This window comes from Carassius auratus, unplaced genomic scaffold (genome assembly GCF_003368295.1).
Source record: "Carassius auratus strain Wakin unplaced genomic scaffold, ASM336829v1 scaf_tig00217147, whole genome shotgun sequence".
NCBI classification, from domain to species: Eukaryota; Metazoa; Chordata; class Actinopteri; order Cypriniformes; family Cyprinidae; genus Carassius; species Carassius auratus.
In genome coordinates this window covers 6,162-32,543 of record NW_020528914.1, presented here as the reverse complement: position 1 = coordinate 32,543, position 26,382 = coordinate 6,162, and the positions used below count along the sequence as shown (strand labels likewise).

The window sequence follows — 26,382 nt, the reverse complement described above, 5'->3', positions numbered from 1 at the left end:
GGGTATTTGTGCGTGTGTGCGAGGGCTATTTGTGCATGAGTGTGTGAGGGGTATTTGTGTGTGTGTGGGAGGGGTATTGTGTGTGTGTGAGGGGTATTTGTTGCGTGTGTGCGAGGAGTATTTGTGTGCGTGTGTGTATGTGAGGGGTATTTGTGCATGTGTGCGAGGGGTATTTGTGCGTGTGTGTGCGAGGAGTATTTGTGTGTGTGTGGGAGGGGTATTTGTGTGTGTGTGTGAGGGGTATTTGTGTGGGTGTGTGTGAGGGGTATTTGTGGTGTGTGCGAGGGGTATTTGTGCGTGTGTATATGTGAGGGGTATTTGTGCGTGTGTGCGAGGGGTATTTGTGCGTGTGGGCGAGGGTATTTGTGCGTGGTGCGAGGGGTATTTGTGCGTGTGTGCGAGGGGTATTTGTGTGCGTGTGTTGAGGGGTATTTTGTGCGTGTGTTTGAGGGTGTATTTGTGCATGTGTGAGGGGTATTTGTGCGTGTGTTTGAGGGGTATTTTGTGCGTGTGTGCGAGGGGTATTTGTGCGTGTGTTTGAGGGGTATTTGTGCGTGTGTTTGAGGGGTATTTGTGCGTGTGTTTGAGGGGTATTTGTGCGTGTGTTTGAAGGGTATTTGTGCGTGTGTGCGAAGTGTGCGAGGGGTATTTGTGCGTGTGCGCGAGGGGTATTTGTGCGTGTGTGCGAGGGGTATTTGTGCGTGTGTTTGAGGGTTATTTGTGCGTGTGTTTGAGGGGTATTTGTGCGTGTGTGTGAGGGGTATTTGGTGTGAGTGTGTGAGGGGTATTTGTGCGTGTGTGAGGGGTATTTGTGCATGTGTTTGAGGGGTATTTGTGTGTGTGTGTGGGAGGGGTATTTGTGTGTGTGTGTGGGAGGGGTATTTGTGGCGTGTGTGTGAGGGGTATTTGTGCGTGTGTGAGGGGTTATTAGTGCGTGTGTGAGGGGTATTTGTGCATGTGTGCGAGGAGTATTTGTGCGTGTGTGTGTGTGTGTGTGTGAGGGGTATTTGTGCGTGTATGTGAGGGGTATTGTGCGTGTGTGCGAGGAGTATTTGTGCGTGTGTGTGTGTGAGGGGTATTTGTGCGTGTGTGTTCGATGTATTGTCTAGCCCTGATATATGGCCTTGCTTACAATATCGCAATGTAATCGCAACATATCACATCGCAACCCCTGTATCGTGATCCCCAATTGTATCGCCAGATTCTTGGCAAAACAGACCTAGTCTGTGAGGAGCATTAGTGCGTGCTTTAGGGGTATCTGTGTGTGTGTATGAGGCTATTTGTGCGTGTGTGTGTGTTTTTTCTTCACCTGTGTGAGGGGTATTTCTCCCTGAGGGTGGAGATGATGAGCTCCTCCACCTGATGGTCTGCCTCCGTCACCAGGTCTGTTGGTGTGCTCTTGCTGCTCACCTGCTTCTCCTGCTTCACCCGCTGACTGAACCACCTGATGGAGAAACACAGACACTCATTAAAAACTAACCACGCTAACACATGGTAATACTACGGTATTTTCTGGTGCTAGTACAGTGATTGTTTATATATATATATATATATATATATATATATATATATATATATATATATATATATATATATATATATATATATATATATGTATGTATGTATATTAGGAACATTAACTATTACCATGACCAGAAATCTTGCCTTAGCAGCTAATGAAAATAAAATCAGTTAAAGCTAACATTCTAACATTACTAAAAATAGAATAAAAATATATTAAATCTGTGAAAAAGACAATAAATGCAAAAAAGACAACAAAAAAGATCAACAAAATATTAATGCTAAATTAAAAACCCAAACAAATCAAATTAAAACTTAGCAGCTAATTGAAATTTACTATACAGCTACATAGAAATATAAAACTAATAAATTGACAAAAGCACATAGCAAAATTACATAAAATATAAATAAAAAAGACAAAGATAATAATTTTTTTTTAAAAATGAACAAAATGTTTAAATCTTGCCTTAGCCACTAACTAAAATAAAGTGTGCTTTTATGTACTAAATTAAGATTTCCAAAAATAAATCAATGGTATGTAGAAATTACTAAATTATAATAATAACAGCAAATTCTTATCAAAAAAATTACTGTCTTAAACTTAAATGTAGATACAAATATATTTATATATAAAAAGATAATTCAAAAAGTTAATGAAAAATACATTTGCAGATAAATAGTACTAAATAGCTCTAACCACGCGCAGTACTTTGTGTAAGGATTATGGAGTATGGAATTACTATAGTGCATGACACTGTATACATTTTATACAATATTATTTAAATAGTGAATTTATAATGATCAATTATAATAAATATCAATCATAGAGCTAACAACAGTTTAATAATTATTATAACATGCTTTGTCCTAACGCGATTCCACAGGCTCCATCCTGAGCAAGATATGTAGCAATTAAACACAGCGACAACACGAAGAGGCCGATGGTACACAGAGTGAAGATCAGTGCTGACTCATATATATAACAGATGTGTTATATCATGCTGTAAGGATCTGTATAGAAGAACAGTGTGTCAACACAGCGATACAGCATCAGACAGCGCTCTGTGTTGATCTGTTTGTGACGCCACGGTACGTCCGGTCGTGATCCGGCGTTAGTTTGTTAAGAATGAAGCGGTGGACGTTACCTGTCCGGCCCTGAGCGCGATCTGCACGGCCACATCCAAACAGTCGCTCCAGTCCTCCATCACGAGTCGCGTCTCATCCTCTCCGGTAACGGTGCTCCCACTGACGTCCGCTTCCGTCCTGACGGAGCGTGTTCACGGGCCGCGGCCTACAGCACACATCAATGACCTCTAATCGATCAAATCAATCACGGCGACCGGATCCGTGCCGCAGAGATCACCGGCGGCTGCTGAACTCAACACCGAGATGCGCTAATATAACGCGGATCATAAGCCGGTTTAATACAGCTTACTTCATTCTTTACGTTTTTAAATTTCTGTAACATTTTAAAAAACCTTTACCGATAGTTTAATGTTTTAATATGTGTGTATATATTCATATATATATATAAATAATACAATAAAAAATAAATAATAATAAAATAAATAAATATGCGGTTTAATACAATTACATAGAGTCACCCAGCAGAGGGCGCCAAAACCCTGAAATAGCGTCAGTTGAAAAAATAAAATAAATACATTTATACGTTTATATTTTTCAGAAACAAATGCCTTAAATACTTAAATTGACAATTAGATTAATTGAGGACCAAGATAAAAAATATATAAATCTCCAATAATTATAAAAAAAAAAGTTTCTTAGGTATTGTTAAGTGCTTAAATTCAAAGCACAGCCTGATGAATCAAGATTATAAGAGTTAAACAGCATGCCATATTTTAGTTTCTGTTTACATACTTAAGTAATAATAACAACAATAATAAAGAGAGAGCAACAGTTAAGACAAACTTTTATTTACAGCATCAAGACAGTCACTTTGAAATGTGTTGCCATTAAAAATATTCTTTACAGTGACAAATCAATATACAGTTATATCTCTAACATGAGCTGAACACACAGAAAGACAGACACAGTTCTTCATAAACGTGTAAACGGGAGTGTTATTGACCGCAGCGGCCGCTCACAACATCAACACACACATGGCTTTTTTTTAATCAAGACTCGGAGATACTAAAAATAAAACATTTAATTCTTCTTTTCCCTCAATATCGAAGAAAAAAAACAAACAACTTTAATTTTGTACAAACATGGCAAAGAAGAAAACAAAAAGTTTTGACCCTTATCAGACATTTAAGCAAGGCACCAAAAAAACTAAAACAAAGAGAGAAATGCGAGAGAACCACAGCAAGGCTTCAGTAACAGAAGCATGAAAACACAGCAGCACACAGAGACGAGAGCACATCCTGAGCAGACATCAGTAGATGAACTCTCCTGGGACCTCCTGCAGGGCGCAGAACGGCTCCTCAAACTTGAAGCGTTTGGAGATGGCCTTCTGATCCGGGGTCAGGCCGTCTGTCTCAGAGGACTGGCGGCACCCACCGAGGGTGTAGGAGGCCATCACGATCAGCTCCTCCTCATCTTCATCTTCATCAGGGCTCTCGTCCGTCTGGAGCCAGCGGTGTCTGAGACAGTCTTCAGCCGTGGCTCGGCTCCTGAGGACAGCAGATCATCATCAGAACACATATGATCACAGACACGTTCATTTTTAATATTAAATGTTCTCTTGAAGGGATAGTTCATCCAAAAATGCAAATTCTGTTATCTCTTACTTATCTTCTTCTGAGCTCAACTGAACACACTTGCGGATGTTTTGAAGAATTTTGGGAACCAAACAGTTGACGGTAGCCATTGACTTCCATAGTATGAATTTCTTTTTTTTTTTATAGATGGGTGCCGTCAACATTCTTCAAAACATCATCTTCAGTGATCAGCAGAAGAAAAAAAATCGTACAGGTTTGGAACAACATGAGGGCGAGTGAAATTTTACATTTCAGGTGAACTACCCCTTTAAGAGAAAACCTGCCAATAATTTAAGAAATATCGTTTCTTTTTTTACTGTGTGTGTGATAAAGACTTCTTAATGACATCATAATCCAAGATGTGTTATAATTTGAGGAAAAACATCAGTGGAGACATTAGTAAATACTAACAAAACTAATTAATTAAAAGATTTAATACAACAACAACAATAATAATAATAATAATAATAATAATAATAATAATAATACAAATTATAATAATATTCATCATAACTACTGTTCAAAAGTTTGAGGTTGGTAAGATTTTATCAATGCCTCTGAAAGAAGTCTCTCATGTTCAATCAAGGCTGCTATTAAAAATACAGCATAAACAGTAAAACAGTGAAATATTATTCCAGTGTAAATCATCTGTTTTCTGTGTGAATCTGTGTTAAAGTGTAATGTATTTCTGTGATGCTCTGCTGTATTTTCAGCATCATTCCTCCAGTCTTCAGTGTCACATGATCTTCAGAAATCAGAATAATATGATGATTTACTGCTCAAGAAACATTTCTGATTATTATCAGTGTTGAACACAGTTGTGCTGCTCAATATTTCTGTGGAAACCGTGCTATATTATATCTGTCCGGATGAATAGAGTCGAGTGTTTGTATGAGGGTCTCTGTCGGTCTTACTCCGGCTCTTTGATGAGCAGGCTCTTGATGAAGCCGATGGCGTCTCCGTCCAGACGCTGCAGCTCCTCTTCACTGTAGCTGATGTTGATCTGAGAGATGTTGAGGAAGGTCTCCTGCTTGTTGTCCCCCAGGAACGGAGAGATCCCCGTCAGCATCACGTACGCCAGGACACCGATGCTCCTGTCACACACACACCACAAGAACACATCGAGAGCTCGTTTAGAGGAAATCACACCGAAACATGATCAGATGACCAGAGAAGGATTCACGGAGGAATAATGAGCTTCAGGAGGAGGGAAAATAACTCACCACATGTCAGTCGCTGTGCTTATTGGCTCATAATTCAGGATTTCTGGTGCTGGAATGAGAAAATAAACCGGTTAAACAAGGTCAGTGTGTCCAAGTGTTTGACTGGCGGTGTGTGTGCAGCATTATCTGATCAGTGTCTGCAACTAACACTCGCCAAACACCAGTGAAGACCAGGATGCAAAACATCTAAATCCTGGAAAATGACCTTTAAAGTTGTTCAAATTAGGTTCTTAGCAATGCACATTAATAATAAAAAATTACATTTTGATATATGTACGATAGGAAATTTACAAAATGTTTTCATGGAACATGATCTTTACTTAATATCCTAATGATTTTTGGCATAAAAGAAAAAATCAATCATTTTGACCCAGACAATGTATTTTTGGCTATTGCTACAAATACACCCCAGAGACTTAAGACTGGGTTTGTGCTCCAGAGACACAAATAAAGATGTAATTGGATGCCCTGCGTTCTGATGTGTGTGTATCGCACTCAATGCAATAATAAAGAGACACTTATAACATGCATTTAAAAAATACAATATATGCCCAAGTTTATAATGAGACACTAAAAACATTTCAAAAGAGCAGCAAAGCCGTTTTCAACCACAATAAAAGTTGTATGGTTTAATGTTTTAAATAAAATATCAATATCAACAGTACAATACTACTATTTAGTACGGTTTTAATTGATTTGTTTGCCTTCAAACATTAACCCATAGAGCTTTTATTATATATATATATGTTGGAGTTTGATCATCAGATAATGCACAGTGGGCTTGTTGTTTCAGTAAAGCGTGCTCATGGCAGCTGTGTTCATGTTGTTTCTGGTCTTACCCACATACTCCGGTGTGCCCATGATCTCCCTGAGCTCCTGACCGCTGCTGACCAGCCTGGACAGGCCGAAGTCCACCACCTTTATATCCCCGACAGGACACTCGCTGGTCAGGAGGATATTCTGAGGCTGGAGGAGAGAAACACGACAGACAATAAAGAGAGCGCTCAGGGAAAGCTATAATCAGAACGGTGCTATAATGATATGTTCCTAATTCTGCGGAGTATAATCACACACTTGTAGCTGTGGTGAATAAAGCTAATGTATTCAGTCCAGTCCTTCAAACACCGCCCTCACACCTTTATACACCCAATCAGATCCTGACGTACTTTGAGGTCCAGATGCACCACGTTGTTCCTGTGAAGGAAGGAGACTCCCTCCAGGATCTGCTTCATCAGTCTCTTCACGTCTCGCTCACTGAAGGCCTCGTCTCGGTCTGCCACACACTGGGTAAAGATCTCTCCTCCGGCAGCGCTGGACACACACACACACACACACACACACACACACACACACACACACACACACACACACACACACACTCATCCTTCAAGAAATGGCTCACCCAAAATACTCACGGTGATATTTTTGTGTGAAACAGTAAAGGAGAGTTTCTGAAGAATCTCCACGCTGCTCTTTTCCATGCATTATATTGATCAAAACAGCCAGTAAAGACTTTTATAGAGTTACAAAAGATTTCCATTTCAAATAAATGAAAAATAAAAATAAAATATCCCTACACATCCTGTTCTTCTTCTAAATATGCAAGCGTTTCAGTTCAGTAAAGCGCATCAGTGCATTATTTCAACTTATGCTTAACAGCAGAATCCCTGGTGAAAACTACATTACCCATGATGCTCTACAGAATCCACCAATCACAGAGCTGTAGAAATGAGGGCTAAGCTCTGCCCACTCCCATGTAGCACTGCAAAACCTTTAAATACTTGAATATACATCTGCATATTCCGCAATAAACTTCAAATATAGTGTTTCTATAAATAAACAATCTACAAATTTAAATGATTGTTTTAAATATCTGCATTATTAAGTCCTTTGCAGTGGATCATGTGATTGTAGTTCTTCACTAAAGCCGTTAATACACAGTCTTGTGTCTTTGTTTTTTGGCTTATACCAGAGTCTGCAGTGCTGTGATTCTCCCTGTAGCTGACTGGTTTGTTTAACGCTTTAACAAACATGCTTCTAAAGGCTCCTGTGTTTGTGTGAGGTTTCTATTTACATGTTTTTGCAGCTTTGAGCATTGCAACCAATCACAGACGTGTTTGTTGAGTGTCTGAACGCAACTTTTTTTTTTTATTTCCAGTCCGTTCAGAGTGAACCGTTTCACTATAACCAATATATAGACATACTGGTTTTACTGGTATTGGTAGAGACAACTGAAGTTTTGGTACTGGGACAACACTAATATTTAACGTGCAGAAAATCCCATTATATCAGGACACCTTTGCTCAAATCCCAATCCTTTAAAACCTCCAATTATGAGCAACAGTAACGCTGAAGCTCAAAACACCAGGCTTAACTGCCTCCATCATTAACACAGCATCGTGTTTTTCAGAGATAAGCTCTGTGTGACGGTGGAGACGTGTGTTGAAGAATCAAAGTAACCTTAATCTTTAATGAAGATATACATCACAGATAAACATCACACTGTCATTTTTGGGTCAACTGTCCCTTTAAGTACCAGTGTGTTTTAATATTACTACTTTAGCTTCAACTATTCTCAGGTGTTATTTTTTTTTCTTATCTCTCTCCATTTAACAAAATGTTTTTAAAAGTTTTAGTAAATTAAAATAAATGCTGTTTGGAACCCAGCTTTTCATTTTAGGTTTCCATTTTTTTTTTTTTTTTTTCATCTAAATTTATTTCATTTTTAGTTTTGTTGATGTTTCAGTACTTCAACATTTCTAATATTTACATTTTAAACATAACATTTACATTATATTACAGCTTTATTTCAATGACTAATGACTATTTTTAATAGTTTTAGTTAACCATGACCACATATAAACACACACACAAACCCCATTCTATTCGATCAGATCTAAAGCAATGCTCAGTGTTGATAAAACAGTACATCAGGACTGTCATGTGACCCTCGACGCCTCACAGCTGTTAAACATGTGCTTTCAGAGACTCGTGTGTCGTGCTAAACCCAAGGCTGCTCTGTGCTGGACGTCCAGCGGAGCCGAACCGATCCACAGCCGCCAGAGACATGCACACATCCAGCCAGCAGAGAACTAGGTCACGTTTCGGGGCCGGATGAGGGTACGTCTGAGTGATCACATCACTAATGCAACGCAGGGGTCAGCCCACACTAATCCACATAGTTTTCCTCTGGATGGCCTTCACATTAGAGATCAAACAGATCTATTCCCAGAAGCTCTTCACTGTCAACTAACAAAAACACACTGAGCCGGTTATATATATATATATAAAAAGGTAATACTTAGAATAATACTTAAACACATTAAGAAGAAGTATGCCAGAACTAAAGCAGCTGTATGGTGAGAGAGCAGAGGCAGAGAGAGCAGAAAACACTCCTCCATTCGGGCTCTGATCTCACACCCCAGGAGCTGCAGTCGCTGTAATCTCCTACTGTGGAGGAGGAAACTGCTGAGGAGTGAGAGAACAGCAAACAAACAGCATTACCATCAGATCCACCATGTGCTGCCGGAGTCCGTGACTATTTTTGCGTTAATCATTTGTGATCCAGCTTCTCCTCCAGAAGAAGTGAGTGTAAGGTTTAATGAACCTTTGCAAATCGCTTTCCTAATAACGTGCTAATTAGCAAGTTTCACAATGAATGTGTCTAAAGTAAACAGTCCCTCATAGAGCGTCTTGGAAGAGAGGGGCGGAGTCATCAGAGCTCATTAACATTTAAAGGAACATGTTACAAAACAGCACACTCTTAAAAGAGCTGTTTTTGAAAAAGCTGTTGTTTTACACTACCATTGAGAATTTTTAACCAAACTGTGTTACAGGCTTTTCATTAAGACCCTGAAGAATCATATTAATAACTTTTGGAAAATAGGCATCTGATGACCTCTTTAAACCAGCAGTGTGGGCAGGGCTTTCCCAACCCTGGCTCTGGAGATTAAATCCACCGAGTGGTGGACGATCTCTCTCTCACTCTCTCTCTCTCTCCTTCTCTCCTTCTCTCTCTCGCTCTCTCTCTCTCTCTCTCTGGGCCACGGTCCGGCCGCTCACGTGCTGCCGCTGAGAGCGATGACATTATGAACTCCCAGCTGGAGCTCTCGCCTCAATGAGCCTGGCCCGATCCAGCCCCCGGGGCCCCGACTCGCCCCAAACAGCCACAGAGCATGAATAAGCCCTCTATCATTCCATCCAAAACCACATCCCCTCCTTTAAAACGTCCCAGTGCCCCGAAATATCCCTGACCCAAGTAAAGATGGAAAGAAAAGAAAAAGCTGTCGGCTACAACTGGCTCTTTCTGGATTTCACACACTAGATCAGAGAGAGAGAGAGAGATGCATTACGCTCCACTTCCCCTCCATGGAAAGAGCACTTACAGAGCGCTGCTATCACACCAGACAGTGCTGACGCGGAGAAAAGGGCTAATTTCAGGCACTTTACCCAGAGACACTTCTGCTTTTCTGCTTCTGTATCATGTTTTTGATCTAACCCCTAATAAGAGCTCAACAATCGGCTGAGGTTCAAAGCGAGGTAGCAGTTAGAGAGAGATTGAACACTAATGCAGGACCCAAGAGAATACAGTCCTCCCAAGCAGACCTGAGAGGATTAAAAATGATTTCAACTGTAGTGTTACACTACCACATAAAAAGTCTGGGGTCAGTTAAAATTTACAGAAAAATTGGTGCTGAATTTTCAATTAAGCTTTCTGAAAATGTGTATTGTTTAAAACCGTGCTGCTTAATATTTTGGGGGATTGTTTGATAACTCGAAAGTTCAAAAGAACAACTATTAAAAAAAAATTATAATTAAACTAGTAGCAATTACTATTTGTAGGGTATGAAATCATTTGAAAACCCTGAAATCACAAATGACAAAAAATGCATGCAATTGGTGTGAACCCTGGTGACATTTTATTATTTTAATTATTTCTATTACTGAACTGTGTTATTATTTTGCTGAAGCTTTTGAAATATTGTGTTTGATAATGGGGGAGTCAGAAGGATACATCGTCGGGTTACTGGCTTGTTAATGCAATCAATTCTGTACACAAGATTACAGACTTTATTTGGTTTGCACTGTTTACTAAAAGTCTGCATCCATTTAGTCTGGCTCATGATGACCTTATGTGACCTCTCCGGACAGGTTTATAGACCCCAGGTGAATTCATCTGGAAAAAATGCTTATCCTGCTTATTGGGGTCAAAGTTGAACATTTGCTTGGGCAGCAGGTTTTTGGTCTTGTCTGTGGATGCTAATCTGCCAGTGTAATCTATTATCTGCCTAATGGCTCGTCCGACCCCCTGGGTCTTGGCAAGATGCGGTCAGAGCAGATTTACTGCACCATATGAAGGCAATCAGGAGCTCACTGACAACTGCCGTCTAAAACAGGGCCGTGGATCGCTGCTAAAGTTATTACATTTCATCAATTACTCACTGATAAAAACTCAGTCCTGCCTACCTTGCAATTTGTGATGGCTGGACACTCCATACAACTAATCAATGACAGAAACACAACTGACCGGCCGGTTTGACACAGTTACGCTCACTCTGTATACACCAGCTGCTCCAGTTATTTATATCTATTTATTTGGAAGCAGTTTGACTAATCTACTGCAGATTTAGGCTTTGCACAGCGTGTGTGAGCTAGCGTGCATCACAAATTATGTGGAGCCTTGCTGTTAGTGGGACGGGTTTGTATCGACTGCCGAAATTAGCTAGAGTTGTCACGATACCAAAGAGCTTGAACACGTGACAGCATGAGCACCAGTGCACTTCAATGAGTCTAATTAAAGCGTTGTCAAGAGAAACAAATAGTGTGTAAACTACTGGAGATGGCAACAACAACAGATGCATGCAACTAGTTCAAACAAGCACAAAAACAGTTTTATCTGTCATACATACTGGAGAAAAACAGCAAAACATTGGTCAAAGGCGAGACTTTCCAACATGCATGTCGTTGTGCATGCTATCAAGTGGAGATTTGTGTTCGATTACATTACTTCACAAGTCATATTACACTTATCACATGAATAGGAGATAGAGATGCACAATTATCCGAATTTCTTACTGTGATAACATACATTTAATCATTTAAAGCGGAAATTTAATCGTTCAAAGTCCTCATGTTGTTCTGCGTGTTTAAGATGTGTTTTTCTTTTTCCTTTCTACAGGTTATCTTAGAGTTTTCCATTGTTTTAATATTAGTTTTAGTATACCAGAACAGTTAGGGTTGACGTGCATGTTTTACTGTATTTAAAGAAACCAATCAGATGTGTAGTTGACATTTAAAGCTTAATACTAATAAAAGTATAGAGTGTTTGGCAAACAATGGTAGAAACATCATTCAGTTGTAATTACAATAATGAATTAATCGCAATTAAAATGTCAAGGGTATAATCAACGATTATGCTTTTTAAAAAACTGTGTCCATTAAGAATTAAGTTTTGTTGCGTTACATGCATCTTTGTACATTATTCATCATATTTTTGCTAATAAAATGTATCTGTTTAATATTAACAAGATTGCCTCTGTACTATTTTATTGGTGTTTTTCATTAAGAATAATAATGAATGCACCATTTTCAAGCATTCATTCATTCTTTAGTTTATAAATCATTGGGAAAATTTCTTCCCTGTAAGCATTTGGGTTAAAACTGAAGTATAATTTGGACTTTTAATGAGTGCACAATGGAAATAACAAGAATAATCTTAGCAAGTGAAACTATTAACACCCGTCTTGGTTTCTAAAGTACATGAACAAACTGTAAAATGTTGGTTATGCATGCAATAAAAGTGGCAGAAAACCCCAAACGATTTTTAACAATGCATTCTGGAAATCCCCCTATTCTCTGATTCGGGCTCTGGCTTGCATGATTGGAGACAGCTGCCGGTGAAGGACAGCCGTGTGGGCAGATGATGAGCGATCTGAACTCAGCTGAACACATGCCATCGCTGGTGGGTGAGAGGAAACGAGAGTGACCTCGCTGCTCGTCCAAACCCAGTCGACTGATATAGATCGGCCTGCAGGGAGTCACCGGGGAACATGGGATTGGTGTTGACCAACGAACCCGTCGATACGGTCACGCACGCCACCAGATAATCAACTCTTCCTCACAGTCCATTCTTTCATGGCTTCTCTTCTGCTCTTCCTCAACACGACTCGTTGTAAATGTAGGCATCTCATCAGTTTCCATGGTTGGGAAGAGTCTATGGGCTCTGTGTGTGTGGAGGAGCAGATTAAAATTCCTGCGCTGACCCCTCTTCCCTCGCGAGGTCAGTCCATTCACGCCGGACACTGGGAACCGGGTCAACCGGGACAGAGGCAGCTGCACCAACCGACACGCTCCACCCGCTTTATACTGGAGGATCTGCATTATATTCCAATGCCAAAGTGCAAATGCTTTGACATCCGTGTAGGGATTCAATTCACATTCATAATAAACCTCAGGAATTAGCTGTCGCGAGTTTCTCTGAGATGCACAAATGTTCTGCTCCGGCTAGGTTTCGGAACTTTTTTTTTTTTGGCAAAAAAAAAAAAAACTATTTTGTCTAAAATGTAATGCACTCAATATTATTTTCATGTTGTTTGAACTGTAGTACAAGTTAAAATCACATTCGTGATCACACTCGTGCTGATATTCAGGAAAACGGCACTCTTGCGTGTGTGATATTATGTAACTATTTCACATCCTGTAAGAAACAAAACCTTTTCATAACTTTAATCACCAGTCTAACTTTGTTCTAATAGGCTTCATCAGGCAGTGAATGCTTTTAGAAGTGTTTTTATTATTACAAAGCAAGTTAGGTACTTGTTAACATCAGCTAGCTGTAATATCACAGACGATAAATATTGCACATGCACACCCCTAATATTGAGTGCATTAAGAGGGGTGAAGGACTCCAGCAGCTGTACAGTAAAGATGAGGAGCACCAGAAGGGCCCGGAGATGCTTTGCCCATAGCCCAAAGTTCAATGTCAATGTCAGCATTTGGCTGCAAGGGAAACCCAATATTCCAGTGCACACGCATGCATTACCACAATAACTGTGTGTGTGTGTGTGTGTGTGTGTGTGTGTGGATGCTGATCATTGCTGGAATAGCGAGTGCTCACTGGGGCATGCTCAGTTTCTCTTTGTGGAGGTTTATAGATGGATTAGTGCTCTTTAGTTTTCACTCGCTCCGTGTACTCGGGTTCATCTCTTATTTCAGCATGCTCCGCTGATCTGAGCTCAGTCTCCATGTACTTCCTTACTTGGATACGATGGGATTTTACCTCGATATATTTGAGGCTGGATGTTGATTACAGATTAAGGAACGTATGTAATGTATACCCAATGTATACTCACAAGCCTGAAAACCAGTAATGCATTGACTGAATGATAATAGGGCTGCACTATTAAATCTAATTTCTAATCGCGATTACAGTTATTGATGCCACAATTACGTAATCGTTCAAAGTGCACTTATGCATTTTTTATGTTATCTTAATGGTTTTTCCATTGTTTGAATTTTAGTTTTAGTATAACATTATAATACCATTCTTATTTTTACTTTAATTTAAAGAATCCGGTCCGTAATGTGAGGACGTTTCACTTTGCTTCTCACAGATATCTCTATCCTCGTGCAAATAGACAATTTTTACCCTAAAATGAGGGATAATTCAGTGGTTTTTGTGAGGTGAAATGAGTAATTATGCAGGATCAGCGTGACTAAGCCATGTTTGTGTGATACTCACTACTCCAGGACGAGCACCATCTCGCTGGCCGTCTCGTAGACCTGGTGGAGATTGACCACTCGTGGACAGAGCGCTGCCAGCTCCAGCACAGCGATCTCGTGGAGGATCTCCGTCCGGCAGTCCTGACCCTTCCTCCTCTTCCTCATGTACTTCGCTGCATAGGTTTTCCCTGAGCTCTTCTCCACACACTTCCTCACCACAGCAAACTTTCCTCTGACGGGGAGACAGAACCAGAGGAAGAACGCTTGTTAGGGTGAGAAGATCTCAGACATCACAAGAGATTGTGTAGGATCACACAGCATTCAGTGCATATTGAATAAGTCTGCATGTATCAGTCTCAGCAAACTATATCACTCTTTCACACAAACACACGTGACGCTCGCTGGGTTTTCAGAGTCTGCATCTCAATATCTGAGGACACGAGTCACATCAGCAGCTTTACAGCGTTTACTACCGTCAAACACAGCCTGAAACTCACAGATCTTCACTACAAACAGTGTTCACATGAATATTCACCAAGATTTGGCTGATTTTTACATCCCATAGAAGAGCATGGGTCACACACACACACACACACAGACAGAGAGAAAGGCCGGAGCCGGAGGCTTTGAGGGACGTGAAAGGGTGCAGCGGGGGGCGGGGGGCTGTGTCTAAAGATGGCACACTTGTTATCACTGCGTCTGAACGTGCTTTTGTCCCGCTGGGATATTTGCAGGATGAAATCATCGGCATGCCCAAACTGACCCTCTGTGTCCCACTTTCAGCTCTGAACTAAAAGAAGCAGGGGAACACGATGAGACAAAACTCCTCTAGCCCCCGACAGTGGAGGACACACGTCCCCTGAGGAGATTCTGGGAGTGATGAAGTACTGCACAGATTCAGGATGAACCGTGTCTCTTCTGCAGCACACCTGGAGGACTCGGTGTTATAGACAAACAGTCTATACGAGCCAAAGATTGAATTACTATTTAATTCAATAAACTGAAGTGTAATAAAGCAATTTCAAACAAAACTTTTAATTTATGATCATCTATAATATGTTGGCAGAAAAAAAAAGGCAGCTGACTGAAGATATATCGTAGGCCTATTCTAATATTGTTTACTCAAATGGCATTTAAAGAGAGAGACGTTATTTTTTTAATAATCATGTTTTTGTCACTATTTCTAAACAAGTTTATGATTAGGCATTATACACACCAGTGTTGGGTTAGTTACTATTACTAATTACATCATCAATATTGTATTTAAATTACTCTGTCTGAAAAGTTACTTAGTTACTCAGTAAGTTTAAATCACTAATTAGACTACATCTTAAAATCCCTATAAACCTTAATAGAAATTAAACTTTATTCTTTCAAATTTAGTCAAACATAAAATACTTTAGCCTTTTAGCTTTAAAACAACTGGAATACTTTAATGTTATATATGCATGTATGTATGTATGTATGTATGTATATATTTACATTTAGCTGACGCTTTTCTCCAAAGCGACTTACAATTGCTATATTTGTCAGAGGTCGCACGCCTCTGGAGCAACTAGGGGTTAAGTGTCTTGCTCAGGGACACATTGCTGTCTCACAGTGGATTCGAACCCGGGTCTCTCACACCAAGGGCGTGTGTCTTACCCACTGTGCCAACACCACCCCACTGTAACATTTTTATTGCAAAAAAATTAGTTTTCTTTGGTTAACAGACAGAAATACTAATCGTGTGTGATTTGTTATAAGGCAGCAGATTTAGCAGCTGACGCTGTGATCGTATCAAATATAAAAAAATATTATTTGGCTATTTTTGTCTTTTGGAAGCTGCATTTAAAATCCACTTGGCTCATAAATCTGTGTGCATGGTTTTTCTTATAATTCAACGGCCCGTCGTCAATTATTCCTCACTTATTCTAGATGACACCCATGCCTAAAAAGACAGCTTTATGATGTTTAATACATTTGGCTGCTTTTAGCCTTAAGGATTACATAATCAGAGACTTTATTTGAATGTGTTCATTTAAAACTAGACAAGCTTTCTATAGATATTTCTCATGTCTGTCAAATTTGTTGAGTCTGTGACGTATAGAAAGTTGCTCATAGAGACCTAGACGGCAGAAAGTGCACCCTGTTGGTTTTGTTTATTTTACAAAAGCACAATGTTTTGTTATTGTCAGTCTACACAAAAGCAGGCCCTTTTTTAGATTTGATTGATTTGTCTATTTTAAGGTTTCTCTGTGAATCAGGAAAAAACTGAAAGTGAAAGAGCTGGCGCACAGATAACTGCATATCAAATATTTGAATATTCAACTATGTGCACAGCCACACTAAAGAGTGACTAGACAAATCCTAAAACAGATCCAAGAGTGATTTAAATACAGAAGGTGAGGTCTCAAATGCACCGTTAACAGTGTCTGCAACAAAAAGTACTGCAAGATCGGCAGAACAACTCGAGCATAAACCAAATTGAAAGCAAGATGTATCTGGTAAAACATCGGTGTTGGTCATTTCGATGGATGCATGCTCTGCTGGTAAACACATATTCATGCAGGAAAATGGAAACGGATGGGAAACAACTTTCCGCATTCCTTGTGAAAACTTGAGTCACATTCAGCCCGAAGCATTGCATCTGATGAATTCAAAGGACAGATGAAGAAAACTACTCTTTTGTTTTAATTGGCTTGTACGAACAATCAAATGGCTGAGCTGAAGTGAAAAAAAAAACAGTCTTGTTCTGAGCTGGCTTAATAAAATCTTGCTGTAAAATTAAGCAGCTCTGTAATTGGTGTCTTCGCGAAATGATACGCATACAAAACCCATCTAACATGTGTCCCATGGAACAATCAATATCTTGATGTGAATGTGCAGGAAAGGATCAGTGACTGATTCAACAGTCAGTTTGAGAGAAATAGGCCTTGTGTACATTCATTGTGAGTTCAGCTCATGAAAAATGGAGGCAAAAACAAATGTTGCATTTATAATTTTTTTCAGTGTCGTATCAACCCTCATCTGTTCCTGCGTGTCACATGACTGACATCATGCAGTGACCAATGAGGCTTAATGTTACTGACATATCACCAAATTTCAATATCGGTCAACAATATGGTTGTGCATCCCTAGATTAAGTTAGCTGCCTAACTACTATGACTAGAAAATATGAGCGTGCTGCTACAGTACTGTAAGTGTTCGAACAAAGCTTGTGAGTAGAGGTTGCTGGTGATTGAGTCACATGACTCAGAAGCAAGCGTTCATGAAATCCCAGCGGTCTCGTAATCGCTCTGATTGAGACGGATTCAGAAACACTATAGCACCATCCGCTCCTTTGAAAACCTAATAGGCTTTGACTGCCCTTGACTGCGCGGCTTTGGCATACCTTCATTTCCACAGTGTGGTGTTAATCTGGTCCTGCTGCTCAGGATACGAATGCCACGAGGGAATGTGATACAGAAACTAATCTCCTCACATTACACCTGCCGCTCAGCCAGCCAAAGCATGGACGTCACAGGAGTCTGTAACTGGGCAATAAATCAATGACCATAATCATCACAATATATGTTTCCCTTGACAGGATGGTGCATATACCAGCATTGGTGAAAGTTACTTTATTAGTTACTTAATTATATAAAATACGTAATAACAACGATAATTTAGGAAAAAAATGGTATTGGCGCATTGAGTATGTTTTTTTTTTGGGGGGGGGGGGGAGGGGGGTTGGCTGTGGGTTAATGACCTGAATCCCACTGTTAATGCAGGCAGCAAAACTAAATGCAATTGTTAAATAACCATTTAAAAAGTGACAATGTATCATTACTGCTTAGCTTAACCTATGAAAGTTGAAAATTCAACTATTAAAGCGTGACATAAGATCGCAAAAAACTGTGAGTTTAATGTAATAATTAAATGTGTAATCTTAAAAAAAAAAAAAAAAAAAAAAAAAAAGGATCAGCCATTTATATTAATGTGATACAGAGATGAAGATCATAATATTGTCCACACGAGGGAGCCACAGGATATCAAATCCTGTAAGAGCTCAGTTTAAAGACTGAAAACGGTTCAATAAATGTACTTAAAAAAAAAATTACATATAAATTAATTATAAATTCATTAAGTTTAATAAAGCCCAATATAATAAGTATGCAAAAACTGCAACCAACTGAAGAAAGGACACGATATTATTGGGTCTTCTCACCCCGTCCTATCTGTAACTAATCACTACAACAGTTTGCAATACAAGCAGATGATCTACAAATGAGATTTTACAGACGATTCATGATGTGGTGCAGACGTTTTGTCAAAAATGACTTCTATTATTGTATGGAATTCAAAGCGCCGTGTGGTTAACCCAAGACTGACTTCTGAAGCTGCTGGAAGCACAGACTGTGATTTGGAGACTCTTTCGGTCATGTCAGCACATTTCCAGAGCCTCTGGACTCAGACAACACCCGAGCGCTATGTGCTTTTCACGTGTGGCTCTAGGGTTGACGGCAGGGTCACGGTTTATGTGAAGTAGTGGCCATATCAAGAGCAGATGGTCTGTGTGTTCGATTACCAGGTTTACATGGTCAAGTTAGAAAGTTATTCAGAAATTCTGAGACTGTGAAGTTGCAGTTTGTCTAAAGAAGAGGGTTTAAAATGCATTTTTGCTTGTCGAATTAAAACCAGACTCTGGATAAAGAATACAGATGATGCAGTTTCTTTTTTAAATATGGAGTCTAGTTCTAAATGCACTAGATTTCTACAACAGTCCTTGCAGTGGTCTAAAATTTAAAAGTATATTCATGCCTTTCTATTAAAACAACAACAAGATCGTCTTTGGATTTAAAATCTTGTATAACTTCTTATTTCATAAATATCACAATGTCTTTTTTTCCTTTCAGCCCTAGTCTCTGCATCATCTTTTCATTTCCAATTTGATCTCTGCACTCGATCGCATCCCCGCTGGTTTCTGTCACTCATGTTGACTCGATCTGGCAACTCTCTTTGAAAAGTGAATGATTTCTGGTGGCTTTGTTTCGTCAAATCACTGCAGGCCGCTTCTCATCAGGAGTGACAGTTTTAGAAAAGCAAAGTAAGTCAGGGATGGACGAGAACATCGTAGCGGTCTTTCGGACACACTACAGCGCTTAAAAAATAGTCAGCGGTGAAAAAGGCTTAAAACTATTTTCCCCATGTCCTTTCTGCCACGCTACACTTAATGTGTTATATGAGGGAAGCAGCGCTTTATTTTCTTCCAAGTGAGCAAGTGTGTACTTTATCTAAACACCAGAGAAAGTGCTGCATTACTCATCAGCAGGCATCTAGAGAGAGCACAGGTGATTAGTCTCCGATGGGTGACAAAGCTCTTAAAGACAGGGAATGAAAACAACATATGACTAAACAGTCCCATCAGCACACGCACACTCACAGAAGAGTGAAAGCTTGGTCTGTTTGTTCTGTGTCTGGGACATGGAGGAATAATGAACTCTGACCTGTGACCCCGGCGCGGAGGGAGCGAGGGGCTCCTGTTCTCATGCTCCACAGAGACTGCTGAAATATCTAAGAAAGAGCATTACCTCACCTGAAAGCCTTTACACTGTTTATTTAGACCTGACTATGTCCTTTCAGCACCTCGCTTGTTAAACGGTGGTAATTATGCACCACAGAGATCTGGTTTTCATGACATGCCTTAATGCGGACAAATAAGTGACTTTACAAACATCAGAAAATATGGAAAATTTCACACAATATACACAGAAAAGTTTAAAAAGAACAGCATTTATTAAAAATAGAAATTGTTTCTAACAATATAAGTTTTATCTTTTTTATTTTATTTATATTTAACTTGTCCTTGCTGCATAAAAGTATATATATATAAAAATTACTTTTACGGTAGTGGTAGTGTTTATTGTTACAAAGGATACGATTAAAAGGGCAGTGGTGTTGGGAATTAAAGTGCTTGCAGGATCATTAAGTTAAATGTATAATACATATAAAATTTATTTTGTAAAAAGACCATATTGTTAATAATATTTTATATATATATATATATATTAGTGCTGTCAATCGATTAAAAAAAATTAACTAATTAATCGCACAATTTTTTAAAATGAATCGCGATTAATCGCAATTAAAAGACTGAAACTTTTTGGATATGTAAATGTAAAATGTAAATAATTAATGTAAACTCAAGACAAAGAAACTATTTAAATTCAAAATATGATTGTTTATTGGAATTTTTGTTTAACTTGTAACACAGATTTTCTCATGTAAACAACATACCTGCAATAAACCATCAATATCCTCCAAATTAACTGTTGGCTTGAAAGCCATATTTATTACAGAAATAAAAACACAGGCATGTAAGTACCATTTGAATTTCAAAACAATCAATGCCAATAAAAAACAAAAATGATTTCCATGTTGAATTCTAAGTGGACTGCAAAAAAATTCCAAAGTATAGTCATTGCCAGTGCTTTAAGTGGGCAGGTATGCACCAGTACTCAGTACCGCCACTTCCAAATATAGCTCTTGAGCGTACTGCCACCTCTCCGTGCGCCCAGAACGTGCTTGTAGCGTACCGGTACGCTCATTTGGACATCTGTTTTAATAGAGGTTTTAATCTTTTACCTGCACTGCCGATTTTCAGAGCGCCCTTCACAATGCAAGCTTCCTAATTCATCCCACCCAGAGCAGAAACTACATTACCCATTCACCCTTAAGTTATACAAGTGAATAGCGCATGTGTCGCTTTTCCCGCTGTTAAGTGTCAACAACTCAACGTGGCCGGAGAAGGTGTGTGAAACTCGTTGTGAGTTATACTAAAGCAAAATCTTGAGTATTTATTGTCTGATAAACATTAAAAACTGTCTGCGGAGGTTGAGTCGTCCTGCAGCCCCCGCTGGCTGTTCATTGGCTGCAGCATCTTTTTTCTAAATTCTAAAAAAATACCGTAGACGGCAAGGCACAAATTTAGATATTCATTTATCGAATTAATCTATAGCCTATGCACAAAGACAATATGATCTTTTTGTCCCCTTTTTGTTTTAAAGCTTGATGAAGAGAGAGAGCGCAAGTTGCTGCAGCTGCGAGGAGGACAGTGATGCACGCGCACAGGAGTGATTGACAGTTCGCGGCACTGTGTACAAAAAATACTCCGCTACACAATTATTTCGTTATTTTCGTTTAAGCTTATTAACGTTAGCGTTACAGAAAGGTCTGATTTACGCACTGTTACAGTCATTGTTTTTTTTTTTTTTTTTTTAAACAATGACATTTGAGTTCATGATTTTAATGTTGCTGTTTCTTGTGGCAGACTGAAGAGTAATCCGGCAGAGTTTTATACTGAAACTTTCCGTCTAAAAGTCCTTCCTTGGTCTTATCCATATTTCTTTGCACGTTGAACACACATAGGCCACAACTGGAAATAAAAAAAACTGCAACCGCATTAATTGCGTTATTTTTTTATCGCGTTAAATATTTCAAATTAATCGAATGCATTAACGCGCTAATTTTGACAGCACTAATATATATATATTTATTTATTTATTAGACCCTGCTTTCCAGGTTCATGGTTTAAAATTTACAATTGGAACATAAAATTAAATTACATTTTGATCTGAACAAAAAAAAATTATATCTGCTTAATATCGGTAAAAAAAAAAAAAAAAGTGCTTACATGATTCCTAAAGAAAACAAAACAATTGTAAAACATTAAAATAAATACATTCGTCAAACCTTTTCAGTTGGATTTCAAAAGGTTTTAAAGTTTGTATTTATATTCAGTGTGGAATCACCCAAACCCGACCGCCCGCCTCGACACTCCCCACATGAGCATCTCTTCACACGGGACGCAGCGGGACCGAGGCGCGCCCTCAACGGTGGACATTACCACAAAAGCACAAATGACGGCACACTTCACTTCTGTACACCGAACCAGGAACAGTTCTTTCACCCTCCATTACTAGCAGCAATATTAACGCTAACATTAGTGGCGTGCCCTAAAGCTAGTATTCCCTGTCACTCTCACACTCTCGCATGTATCGATTTTTTCTTACACCCCTAGTCAACCGTAGCAAATAATTGAGCTGGACAAACCAATTAATTACACAATTTCAAGAATTTTATCTGCAGTATATGTTCTGTAAAAAAAAGGGTTCATATTAGCGCCATATTCGCCAATACCGATATATCGACAACAGGCACACAACAGCCGATAATATCTGCAAACCGATACATCGGTCGAGCTCTAAAACACACATACATTAATTTTTTTTTAAACATTTTTATGCAAAGTTCTGTGAAAAACTACATTAAAAAATATATATATAAATTTATATACAAGCCGCACAATTTGACTTATCAATAATGTTAAAGTTTAATATTTTAGTGCTTAGTTTGGTCTTAAAAAGTTTGCTAAAAAAGTTGCCAGTGTGGCAGCGGTTGGTTAAAATGACATATTTAGACAAATTTACACAAACACTTGGCCCAGATCATCCCTGTGTTTCTGACACTCGAGCACTGAAAGGGCTTCAATAACAAACTTGGCTTTCACATGACATCGCCGTCACCCTACTGTCACCCGCTCTGTTCCCATGGTGCACAGCAGATGTTGATACTGGGTTTGTAGCCCTGTACGACTTGAATGGCATGACCATGATGTCATGGCACCCCACTCGGCTGTTAAAGCTGGAATTCTCTGGGAAAAAGAAAAAAAAAGTGATTGGGAATACAAAGGGAAAAATATATAAAATCACACTGCACAGATCCGTCAATCAAGCAGCGGAACTCACCCAGAAATGAAAGACTGATGAAAGATGGGTGAGAAATTCCCAGCTGATGACATGCTGTTTAAGACAACAGTGAGACTATGGTGTCATCTGCTTTTACACTGCAAACACATCCCTCCCAAATATACCAGCTTAATTAAAAAATAACAAGGGTCCACAGAGCTCTGTACTGAAGCTGAACTGTGGAACAAGTGTGTGATCGAACAAACAGTCACAGCAGTTTTCATTTAAGCAAAGTCTGCCTTGAAATATTTTAATTTAGTGTCCTAAATGATTTGCTGATAAATTAAATCTTTTGTCTCTCGCATCAAAATCCAGCCACATATTTGTTTAGAGCTGTTTAAAAGAAGAAAAACTCAGCAACATCTTGAAAGGCTTGAGGGAAAGCACATTTTCAGCTAAATTTCATTTCTGGGTGAACTATTGCTTCAAATCTTTATTGTAAAATGCATAAGTGGGATGCATTTCAGTTTATTAAATGTAGGGTTTTAAATGACATCTTTCCTTTTTATCACCAGCAGAAGTGTTTATGGCACGCTGCCGTTACAGGATCTGTGACACGGCTTTAAGGAACTTCTCACTAAGATGCATGAGATAAAATGTCGCTCAAATGTTTGAAAAATTACACTTTTCATTTTACACGGCACTCTTCCCATCAAATATCTCAAGCCTAATCTGCAGCGTGCAGAAGCTGTTCCCATACATGCAAGGCAAAGACATATTTTGTTGATCTAGTGTGTTTGGCTGCCATCCACACAATGGTAGAGCACTGGTTCTGATCCGCTGGGTGTTCCCAAAACACAGTGGCAGAGGAATACAATTATCCACATTCGGAGCAGCCAATCACATCCCTGGAATCCTGAAACGGCTGAGAGATTGGGAAAACACACTGGACATGAACTAGTCACCGATTTGTCTTTCTCTTGCTTTATTGTACTCAGATGTAATTGGCCTAAACGGCGCTGGCGAACGTCCAGACAGTTGCCTGATGCGTTTTACAAACAAACGGATCAGAAAGACTCGCCTGGTCATGTTTGAGAGTTTGTCTTGTGACTAATACACTTCACAAGTGTCCAACTTGAGTTCAAACATCTGTCCATCACAACAAAGCTACATGTCTCAGTTCATCTCAACCAGCACTTTATTGATATTGGACAAATTAAAGTGAGTTTTCTACTAGTTTTGCACGGGCATTAAACGCTACACAAGCTCCAAACTTTTTGTGCATGCACTGCACGTCCTCCTCAGTAAAAAAAAAAAAAAAGGCTAAGCGCAGTGAAGTCAGAGCAGTGTTTATATAGTGCTGAAGTCCTACAGAGGTTTGGCAAAGGAACACCCGCCAACAATACAGTGCCCTGTATGACTTACTGATTTAAAAACCACTGAGCCCTGGCATCAACGCAGTGTGCCATCAAACGACTGTTTTCCAATCATGTGATCCAGCTTTAATGCACTGCATGCAAAGTTTATTGGGTGTTTCATTAAATGTGCAGATCCATGTATGTGAAAGCCATCTAAAAAACACTTTAAAGCCGTGTAGATGTTAAAAACTGTGATGCATGATTTAAAACTGACTGAACTGTACGCAGTGTAAGTGATAAATACATTCAATAGCCTATTCTCAAAGATTTGGGGAAAAGCAAAGTCTGTTCATTAGAGCAACTGGGAGATCAGAAAATTAGCATGATATTTAAATATAGTTATTTTCATTAACAAATGAATCTGTTTGCATTGCAAGTAGGGGTTTTCGTGACTTTTTACAAAATCTCTTGAACGGATCCATATAAAATGCATCAATATCTGAAAGCCATCTAAATGACAAAGCAATGCAAAATAACACTGAAGCAGTGCAGATGTTGTAAATACTGTGATGCATGACTTTAACTGCTCACTTATTGATCAGCTAGCAATAAATGCATGCAATATCCATAACGCACAGGGAACATTGAATGTAAAATGTTTCCATGCACATACACAAATCCAGAAGTTAATACAAGTAGGATAACATGCCAAAACAATATACTGAGCGTGCTTTACTATGACCGCAGCACTTATTCAAAGACAAAACTTATGGAATGACTTCGAAAATAGTATTTTTTTTTATTTTTTTTTATCTAAACCGATTCAGAGTGCACGGCACATACACACAACGCATATGAAGCGCATGCATCAGATAGAGAAGACATAAAACGCGTGGCACAGCTGACACACACACACACACACACACACACACACACACTCAGGTAAAGGTGCGCCTCACCTGCCCAGCTCTTTGCCGGGGATGACGTCATAGCGCTCGGTGAACGGCTCGCTCCTGATGTCGGTCCGGATCTCGCGCAGCAAACCGGAGCGGTTCGGACCGGATTCACACCGGATACTGCTCCTGGGCTCGGGACGCTCAGGAATCATAACGGCTGTTATAAACGTAAATTCGGTTCTTGCTGTACCTACAGCCGCTTTTACCTGCAGCTGAGCTGATATCACAATAAAACCGCTCCTCTCGCTGAACTTTAATTTAACAAAAACAACATGTAAACGTGTCTAAAATATAAACTGCTGATAGTTGCATCTTCGATTAAAACTCCTCAGAAGTGAGCAAACACGCTGTAGTTTATGATGACTGCTCTCTCCTCGACTCGTCTGCTTTCATCCGCACCGACTCAACTAAAGCCAAGCCGAGCTCAGACCTCAGTTGCCAGGACAACTGGCGTGATTGACACCGCTGTCCGCCAATCACAATCAAGCTTTTACCGGAGGGCGGAAGGAGGTGGTCCTTGACGGTGACTTTGACCAATAAGAGGTGAACAATAAATTAATTATATAATTATATATTTGAAAAATAAAAGAGAGCGAAGTTGGGTTTTATTTTGAGAGGACAATGGAATAATATAATGTTTACAGGAACTTTTGACACTCAAAGACAATCATGCGATTTGCAGTTATATTTAACATAAACATTAACTAAAATGGGGACGTAGGCTACTAAATGACTTCTAATGTTACTTCTAATATATAAGTAAAATATAATATAATATATTAAAATAAGAGTGTCCCTTTTCTGATGATATTGTAATAATAATAATAAGACTTTGCTCTTATTCTGAGCTTATTTAAAGATTTGCATCTTCAGTGAAGTGAAACATTCCCACACACATTGAAGAGATTCTCGCGAGGCCCTCTGGTGTTTGGACTGAGTAATGATCAGAGTGAACCAGAGACTGTAGTGAACATAATAAATACAACCTACTACCAAGAGATTGTTTATTGACATTTATGTACAACGATTGGGGAAAAGCAAAGTCTGTTCATGTAGAATAGATGATCAGGCTGATACAGAGTAATTCAGAATTTGTTCATAATTATATTTACATGTGTATTTTCATTAAAAACTGTATCAGTTTGCATTGCAAGTAAAGGGTTTTCATATGCAAT

At 39.2% G+C, this 26,382-nt stretch overlaps 1 protein-coding gene across 1 annotated transcript; it reads right to left on the bottom strand.

The window, feature by feature from the left end:
* Positions 1–3,438: 3,438 nt before the first annotated feature.
* Positions 3,439–25,637, bottom strand: LOC113100060 (serine/threonine-protein kinase 17A-like). Its single transcript, XM_026264928.1, has 7 exons — positions 25,211–25,637; positions 14,205–14,417; positions 6,631–6,775; positions 6,304–6,430; positions 5,465–5,513; positions 5,156–5,335; positions 3,439–4,154 (listed from the first exon to the last, which is right to left on the bottom strand). Exons 1-7 carry the CDS (start codon positions 25,357–25,359, stop codon positions 3,917–3,919), a joined length of 1,101 nt encoding a protein of 366 aa, XP_026120713.1. The 5' UTR covers positions 25,360–25,637; the 3' UTR covers positions 3,439–3,916.
* Between the last annotated feature and the right edge of the window lie 745 nt (positions 25,638–26,382).

What these genes read in the sequence shown, in the direction of transcription:
- LOC113100060 (XM_026264928.1), bottom strand. Translation starts at nt 25,359, where the DNA reads ATGATTCCTGAGCGTCCCGAGCCCAGGAGCAGTATCCGGTGTGAATCC. An exon ending in GGGCACACCGGAGTATGTGG is followed by an intron (nt 5,514 to 6,303) that starts GTAAGACCAGAA and finishes TTCTCATTCCAG; the next exon opens with CACCAGAAATCCTGAATTAT. An exon ending in CTGCTCATCAAAGAGCCGGA is followed by an intron (nt 4,155 to 5,155) that starts GTAAGACCGACA and finishes TGCTGTCCTCAG; the next exon opens with GAGCCGAGCCACGGCTGAAG.